The following is a 9,121-nucleotide window of genomic DNA, read 5'->3' as shown; positions in this document are numbered from 1 at the left end:
CTTATCGATCGTCACTATTGCGCTGTTCTGTCTCAACTGGACTAGTCGCTAGGCGTTTGGGGAAATAAATACACCTAAACTCAGCTACTTTCGAATCACACGTCACTAAGATTTAATCACCGGTCACAAAGATCGAATCATACGTCGTTATCACACGCGATGCAATGCAACATGGATAGCGATTCGATGATAGCGGTGGATGATCGTATTTGCAGATGATCAAATGGTAGCGGCGTGCGATTCGAACGTAACTGAATTTGATTTGATTTATTCACTAGAATGCGCTGTGAATGCATAAAATCATCGATAGCGTATGAATTTCGCACAACGTCTCACGCAACGGAGGGTAGGGTTCATCACCAAATTATTCTTTTACACCTTCATGCAGTGAATTGATGTCGATCGGGCGAAATATTTCATGCAGTCTAGCGCACCGAGTGTTTATTTTTTAAGCTTCTTAAATACGGATTTGGGAGAAAGTTTTACCAAGAGATAGCAGAACACCTAAACATCTTCACATTTAAGGTGTCCTGCTGTTGAAATAAGGATGGAGATCTGGTCATTTACCAGCCAGAGGTCCTCGCATGTTGAACTCAGTATTTTGATGGATAACAAAACGATTAGTTCAACGAGCAGCTATAGGCTCCACGGATAAAAAATGGAGGTGCAGAACTAGAAACTGAATTGCGTCGAATTATTACTCAGGTATCGGATAAAGAATCGATGCTCTGCGATTGGAATCTTGAATTGGTGTTGAATACCGCCTACAAGATTCTCGCTTGTACTACAAAATCATCTTGTCCCATTTCTCGAAAAGATAGTTCGAAACTATCATAGAGGATCCCAAAACGGGGAATCAATCACTGATCAGATCTTCGCCATGCGGTAGGTCTTTATCATCATTGATCAGAAATCGATTTCTAGGTCGCGTTCGATAGCATAACCAGGGTAAAACTGCACGACACAAAGAGCGCTTTTGGAATCCCAGCCGAACTTACAAGACTTATACGAATGACAATGACCAACGTTACATGCCAGGTGATAGTGGCTGGAAAACTCTCAGGGCCTTTGCTATCAACAAGCGTTTGTCTAAGGAGCGCACTCTCCAAGTCGTCCACAATTTCACCTATCTTGGGTCAAAGGTCAGCATCAACAACGCCATTGATGTTAAGATACGCGAGTTAGATTTCTTTCTTTAAGAAAAGGGTGTGAGACCGTCGATTGCCAGATACGAACTAATTTATTAATTTTGCATAAATGTCCAACCAACGCCGATGTGCTGATCCGAGACCGCTGGAAACTAGGTTAACTCCAAACGTTAACCCGTGTATTGACGATTCAGCGACGGTCAGCAATTGTCGCAGTTGCTAACTCGTGTATTGCCGATACAGCGATGGTCAGCAATTGTCGCAGTTGCTAACTCGCGCTAGAGTACTAGCGTCTTTTATTGATAAAATGTTACACATTCGAAATATGAAATAAAACAATGCATTAAACGACAACAGCTGACTTCTCACGTATTTCTTGTCGTTTTTCTACAACGACAACATAATCTGATTCCAGCTTAAGGGTTAAATCGAACCTAAATTTTAATTCATTCATTTTTAAGTTCGATCGTAAACGCAACCTTCTCAGTAAACTTGACAACATCACTTTCATAGCAAGCATTGCATAACGCGATCCAATACAATTCCGCGATCCTGCACTGAACGGAATAAATGTGTTTACATTCCGTCCAACGCTACGTTCCGGTAGGAACCGATCCGGATCAAACATGTCAGCATCAGGTCCCCAAACATCTTTACGACGGTGCATTGAGAAAATGCTCAACATTATGAGGCTGCCCTTCGGAATGTGAAGATCTGCTATTTCTATGTCCTGCATTGTTTGCCGTGCAATGTTTGGTCCGGATGACGCTAGCCGAAGACTTTCCTTTATTACGCGCTCCATGTAGGTGAGCTGCATCAGATCCTCCGGCGTAATATCCTGTTCCGGGTCAGGAAAGACATCGAGCACCTCACGGTACACTCGCTCCTGAACGTCCGGAAACATGGCCAGAAACAGACAGATGTGCGTAACCTGTAGTGCTGTGGTGTCGTTTCCCTGCAATATAGATTGAAGATGTTAAGTTGTTTATATCCTGTGTGAACGATGATCCGAAGCCACCGATACGTACTGCTGCGATCATCGAAAAGATATTGTGCCGGATTTCTATGTCTGTAAAAGGATTCCCATTGTGTTGCGCGGACAATAGTTGATCGGCAAATATTTGTGGTCGCTTATAATCCACACATTCGTCAGCAAAGTCATCATTGGTCTGAACTCTACGTGCTTTGGCTTTTTCTATCACCTAGTGGACATAAGTTTTATTGTTTGAACGTAATTATATGATGGACAAATGCACTTACCGACTCGCAGAAACGGTAACAGGAAGCACGCAGGTCAGATTCTGCGATATAGTCTTTGGTGAATCGATAAAGAATTTCTATATAGTGATGGATATTAAACATACGTTTCGCAACCAGTTCAAAACATCTACAGAAGTGATTAAAAATATTGTTTAACATATTAGGCGCAATAGAACTATTCACAAAGCTGCACGCAATATATATTACCGGTCCAAATTTTCTACGAACGTTTCCTTGCCAGGTTGCTCCAACACATCGCACCCTATCGTAGTACCACAAACCATCTCCAGCGAACACTTGCTTATGAAGGGAAAGATGGATAACCGTTGTGCACCTTCGCCAATGCTATTCTCCATATTTTGAACCATCAGCTTCGAACATTTCACAAACACGGGAATAAAACTGTGCAATATACGCGTGTTGAATGCCGGATTGAGTGCCTTGCGTTGAGTCTTCCATGGGTGATCTGTAAAAGAGCAATATTGTTTGTTCAGACTTTCCTGGTGCCATGGTGACACATACAATGTCCGGCAAATATTCCATGCTCCAGTTTCACGAAGTCATAGAGAAACGGCTTTTCAAGACACTGCGGATGTGTGAGCACTGCGTTCATGATGTCTGGATGTGATGTGCACAGGACCAGCTTAGGACCGAGCCAAATTTTAAACCAACCGCCAAATTCTTGAAACGGTTGAATAAGTGCGTTGAAGAGTTTCACACGCGACTTGCCCATAAATAGCTGACCATTTCCAATGATAGGATAATACGGTTGCATGGTCGGTAGATGTTTTGCAAAACTATGTCGTTGAAGAATCCAGCAATGTGAAAGTCCCACTACTGCAATCACCAAAATCAACCAAAGCCACCACATCTTATCGATCGTCACTATTGCGCTGTTCTGTCTCAACTGGACTAGTCGCTAGGCGTTTGGGGAAATAAATACACCTAAACTCAGCTACTTTCGAATCACACGTCACTAAGATTTAATCACCGGTCACAATGATCGAAGTACACGCCGCTAACACACGCGATTCAAGCACATTGATAGTGATTCGATGATAGCGGTGGATGATCGTATTTGCAGATGATCAATTCGAACGTAACTGAACTTGATTTGATTTATTCACTAGAATGCGCTGTGATTGCATAAAATCATCGATAGCGTATGAATTTCGCAAACGTCTCACGCAACGGAGGGTAGGGTTCATCACCAAATTATTCTTTTACACCTTCATGCAGTGAATTGATGTCGATCGGGCGAAATATTTCATGCAGTCTAGCGCACCGAGTGTTTTTACGGATATACGGATTTGGGAGAAAGTTTTACCAAGAGATAGCAGAACACCTAAACATCTTCACATTTAAGGTGTCCTGCTGTTGAAATAAGGATGGAGATCTGGTCATTTACCAGCCAGAGGTCCTCGCATGTTGAACTCAGTATTTTGATGGATAACAAAACGATTAGTTCAACGAGCAGCTATAGGCTCCACGGATAAAAAATGGAGGTGCAGAACTAGAAACTGAATTGCGTCGAATTATTACTCAGGTATCGGATAAAGAATCGATGCTCTGCGATTGGAATCTTGAATTGGTGTTGAATACCGCCTACAAGATTCTCGTTTGTACTACAAGATCGTCTTGTCCCATTTCTCGAAAAGATAGTTCGAAACTATCATAGAGGATCCCAAAACGGGGAATCAATCACTGATCAGATCTTCGCCATGCGGTAGGTCTTGATCACTATTGATCAGAAATCGACTGGTTCGCGTCGATCATAAATCGCGTGGTTTGCCCAAACTGAGATGGAGTGATGGCGTTGATGTGTCCACAAAAAAGCCAGGATAGTGGATTAGCAGAGAACGGTACTAGAAAGTATGCGGTTTGGAGGATCCTTGCAGCAGGGAAAATCCTGGAAGCGGTTGTAGCGCCTAATCAGTAAGTAAGTTAGCGTTATAAGTAGCTTGATAAAATAGATTAGTTAAGTTCCTTTTTTCATTACGTGACGTATTGAACGTTTTGAAAAAAAAAAACAGTTAACTGATGACACGAACTTTGCTACAGAGTACAAGAATTTCTTACATAGCTTAAACACAAATATATTTATTTGAAATTTTTGTTGATAAAAAATTACACATTTGAAATATGAAATCAAACATAGAATTAAACGACAACTGTTGACTTCTCACGTATTTCTTGTCGTTTTTCTACAACGACAACATAATCTGATTCCTGCTTAAGGGTTAAATCGAACCTAAATTTTAATTCATTCATTTTTAAGTTCGATCGTAAACGCAACCTTCTCAGTAAACTTGACAACATCACTTTCATAGCAAGCATTGCATAACGCGATCCAATACAATTCCGCGATCCTGCACTGAACGGAATAAATGTGTTTACATTCCGTCCAACGCTACGTTCCGGTAGGAACCGATCCGGATCAAACATGTCAGCATCAGGTCCCCAAACATCTTTACGACGGTGCATTGAGAAAATGCTCATCGCTATGAGACTGCCCTTCGGAATGTGAAGATCTGCTATTTCTATGTCCTGCATTGTTTGCCGTGCAATGTTTGGTCCGGATGGCGCTAGCCGAAGACTTTCCTTTATTACGCGCTCCATGTAGTTGAGCTGCATCAGATCCTCCGGCGTAATATCCTGTTCCGGGTCAGGAAAGACATCCAGCACCTCACGGTACACTCGCTCCTGAACGTCCGGAAACATGGCCAGAAACAGACAGATGTGCGTAACCTGTAGTGCTGTGGTGTCGTTTCCCTGTAATAAAGATTGAAGATGTTAAGTTGTTTATATCCTGGGAGAACAATTATTCGAAACCACCGATACGTACTGCTGCGATCATCGAAAAGATATTGTGCCGGATTTCTATGTCTGTAAAAGGATTCCCATTGTGTTGCGCGGACAATAGTTGATCGGCAAATATTTGTGGTCGCTTATAATCCACACATTCGTCAGCAAAGTCATCATTGGTCTGAACTCTACGTGATTTGGCTTTTTCTATTACCTAGGGGACATAAGTTTTATTGTATGAACGTAATTAATTGATGCACAAATGCACTTACCGACTCGCAGAAACTGTAAAAGGAAGTACGGCACTCAGTTTCTGCGATATAGTCTTTAGTAAATCGATAAAGAATTTCTATATAGTGATGAATATTCAGCATGCGTTTCGCTATCTGTTCAAAATATCTACAGAAGTGATTAAAAATATTGTTTAACATATTAGGCGCAATAGAACTATTCACAAAGCTGCACGCAATATATATTACCGGTCCAAATTTTCTACGAACGTTTCCTTGCCAGGTTGCTCCAACACATCGCACCCTATCGTAGTACCACAAACCATCTCCAGCGAACACTTGCTTATGAAGGGAAAGATGGATAACCGTTGTGCACCTTCGCCAATGCTATTCTCCATATTTTGAACCATCAGCTTCGAATATTTCACAAACACGGGGATAAAACTGTGCAATATACGCGTGTTGAATGCCGGATTGAGTGCCTTGCGTTGAGTCTTCCATGGGTGATCTGTAAAAGAGCAATATTGTTTGTTCAGACTTTCCTCCTTATCCGAGTCAGCCACAGTGTCACATACAATGTCCGGCAAATATTCCATGTTCCACTTTCATGAAATCATAGAAAAACGGCTTTTCAAGACACTGCGGATGTGTGAGCACTGCGTTCATGATGTCTGGATGTGATGTGCACAGGACCAGCTTAGGACCGAGCCAAATTTTAAACCAACCGCCAAACTCTTGAAACGGTTGCACAACTGTGTTGAAGAGTTTCACACGCGACTTGCCCATAAATAGCTGACCATTTCCAATGATAGGATAATACGGTTGCATGGTTGGTAGATGTTTTGCAAAACTATGTCGTTGAAGAATCCAGCAATGTGAAAGTCCCACTACTGCAAGCACCAAAATCAACCAAAGCCACCACATCTTATCGATCGTCACTATTGCGCTGTTCTGTCTCAACTGGACTAGTCGCTAGGCGTTTGGGGAAATAAATACACCTAAACTCAGCTACTTTCGAATCACACGTCACTAACGTTGAATCACCGACCACAATGATCGAATCATACGTCGTTATCACACGCGATGCAATGCAACATGGATAGCGATTCGATGATAGCGGTGGATGATCGTATTTGCAGATGATCAAATGGTAGCGACGTCTCGCATTTTAATGCAGTAGTAGCAAGTTCCTCTCTCACGATAACTGGTGAGAGCTGCATTACACAGCTGCTTACAGAATATGTATCAGATTCATCGAGGCCATTCTATTCGCTTCAAGCCATCAATGACTCGCGATGATCAAGCCTGCGTCGGACTATCCACTCCATATTAAAAAGATCATCAATCCCTGTAAACTTCCGGTAATATTCGGCAAGTACATGTTTGCTAAGGCATCTCGATATCATTATTCAGCCAAGTGATCAACAGTTGAAGGCAGTAACAACAGTAACAGAAAGTACAATCCGATTGTAGAGCGATGCATAGAGAAGGTTGAATGAATTGTTAACTGACGTATGCAGCGTATTATAATTCGACAATTGTTTGTTTTTGTGCATAGTCAGTCCTGCGTACGAAACAAAGCGTACGGGATTTAGGACCGGTACTGTCGTCGGGATTTAGGACCGGTACTGGTAACATACAAATAAGGATATGTAGCATCAAGAGCCTTCAACCAATTACGTGACACTGAACGTTTCCTTGCTGGGTTGCTGGGTTGAAAGGATTGCAAGTGACATTTTTTTAACCGAACAGCTCTTAAAATTGATACACTGTCTAGAGATTAAGCTGAACACGCAACCCGGTTTGGTGGAAATAAAAACATACGCAATAAACGACGGCTGGACTGGCACATCTTTAAGACAACAATTTAGATCCACCCGAGCGAGTGCCTGCTGCTAACCTCAAAAACATTGTACGCCATAAAAATAAAATCCCCGAAACCTCGATCAATCTGTACCACAACCCGGTGCCGCGTTCGCTTTTTGGTTGAAGAACTCGAACATCTGCTCACCGGTTTTTTTTTGTTATTGCTCCGCATTCTGTCTTTATGTCTTCCTTTCTTCCTACGCATCGTCTTCGTACACGACCGGTCCTGGCCGGTTACAGCTTCCAAAAATGCTGCTACATTACGGTACGAAATGATGATTCGCTCACATCTCCTTGCCCTTTTCTTTCGTTCGCTGCTTAGCATTATGTATCGAACAGTTCGCTCTTCTACGGCATTGTGAGTTCGAAGCTCACCTTCCCATCCGTGCATCCTTCCGATGGGATTCTTCAATAAGGAGAGCAGGGAATGAATCTGGTTGAAAATCAGGTTGCTCCCTGAACACGGCCGAACGATTTCGGTCAGCAGCCGGCACTCACAGCCGCTGCGGGTTGATTTTTTTCATGCGGGCTGTTTTACTGTTCGCTGTTTCATTTCATGCTTGGTCAGGTCGATTACCTGCCACGGATGCCCGCTGGTGCTGGATAGATGCACGCTGTTGCGAACGATTTTCAGACAAACCAGGAACAAACAGAGACACGAAAAACGAACCGTCTGCAACATAAATTCAACCGATCGTTCGTCGTGTAGTGCTTGTGGGAAGGAACAGCGAAACACAACGGATGCACACCGAAAAAGGGCGAACACAGCAAATGATGCTTCGAGTACGGACACCCTATGTTGGCAATGGTCAAGTCAATCGCGGCAAATAAGGCTTCCAATGCTACCCAGCTCGATACACAACATGGCCTGGACACAAAAAATGCATTTTTGCACCATGCCATCTTCAAGCCTTTGCTTGAAAACTGCCGCAAAAGGTACCAATCTGCCGAGGGCTGAACTACTGAGGACCCGTCATTCTAATTGGTACCTTCGGGTGCGCGGACATTGCTCGTATCCGATATCCTCAATGGCCAGGTGTGTTTGTGGCGAGTGTATTTAGGTGAACCGGCCGTTTTATCGTTTGCTGGACGAAGGCTAGTGGTTTGAATTCGTACGCTTTGCCGACGCAACAGGGAGCCTTACCAAACTGTCGAACGGTGGCTACCATGGGCGGTGTTGGAGAATTGAACGAAACTATCAAAACGATCACGTTACAAGCATGCAAAGCCTAATCCCTTAATGGGACGCACTTCATCTTCCTAGCAAACTATGGTCCTAGCCCTTGGGTCACCGACAGATGGTAAATGTTTATGTTAGAAGCGTCGTTTGGAGAGGTCAACCCAGGTAGCAAACCAGTGATAGAAAGGTGTCTTTCGAAACGCAACAGATGGAAAGCGTGCAGAGAGATATATTGCGCATTTTTTACAGAGGTTTCCTTAAGCTTGGTACAAATCCTATTCCTTTCTAACGATGTTCAGTTTAGAGATGTACCAGGGTTTTCTTGTTACAGGAGTTCGCATTAGTTTGCACGTATTCTTGCTCTTAATATTCTAGCTACCACAACCGGTCTGAAATCTATTTCTTACACTAGTACCAAACTTTTCTAAATGTCAGAAGTATGCTTATAGCATTGATGCCCACAAATCCTACTTTATCTATAACGATCAATCGACCCAACATGGTGACTCATCACGTAAAAGACCAACTCCACGCAGGAAACGACATATCGTCCTGTGCTGCGCTGGCCTTCATCGAACTTTGCCGAGAGAAATAAGTCCTCGTGAAGAATCCCTAATTTAGCGAATCCTTAC

General features: G+C 43.0%; 2 protein-coding genes across 2 annotated transcripts; both read right to left on the bottom strand.

The window, feature by feature from the left end:
- Positions 1 to 1,491: 1,491 nt before the first annotated feature.
- On the bottom strand, positions 1,492 to 3,279 carry LOC128299285 (cytochrome P450 4C1-like). Its single transcript, XM_053035195.1, has 5 exons — positions 2,931 to 3,279; positions 2,616 to 2,874; positions 2,409 to 2,535; positions 2,177 to 2,350; positions 1,492 to 2,103 (listed from the first exon to the last, which is right to left on the bottom strand). Exons 1-5 carry the CDS (start codon positions 3,277 to 3,279, stop codon positions 1,492 to 1,494), a joined length of 1,521 nt encoding a protein of 506 aa, XP_052891155.1.
- A 1,289-nt stretch (positions 3,280 to 4,568) lies between these two features.
- Positions 4,569 to 6,367, bottom strand: LOC128299284 (cytochrome P450 4C1-like). Its single transcript, XM_053035194.1, has 5 exons — positions 6,019 to 6,367; positions 5,693 to 5,951; positions 5,486 to 5,612; positions 5,254 to 5,427; positions 4,569 to 5,180 (listed from the first exon to the last, which is right to left on the bottom strand). Exons 1-5 carry the CDS (start codon positions 6,365 to 6,367, stop codon positions 4,569 to 4,571), a joined length of 1,521 nt encoding a protein of 506 aa, XP_052891154.1.
- Between the last annotated feature and the right edge of the window lie 2,754 nt (positions 6,368 to 9,121).

Source organism: Anopheles moucheti, chromosome 2 (genome assembly GCF_943734755.1).
Source record: "Anopheles moucheti chromosome 2, idAnoMoucSN_F20_07, whole genome shotgun sequence".
Classification (NCBI taxonomy): Eukaryota; Metazoa; Arthropoda; class Insecta; order Diptera; family Culicidae; genus Anopheles; species Anopheles moucheti.
Note: the sequence above shows the minus strand (reverse complement) of the source record. Positions and strands in the feature narration are given on the sequence as shown.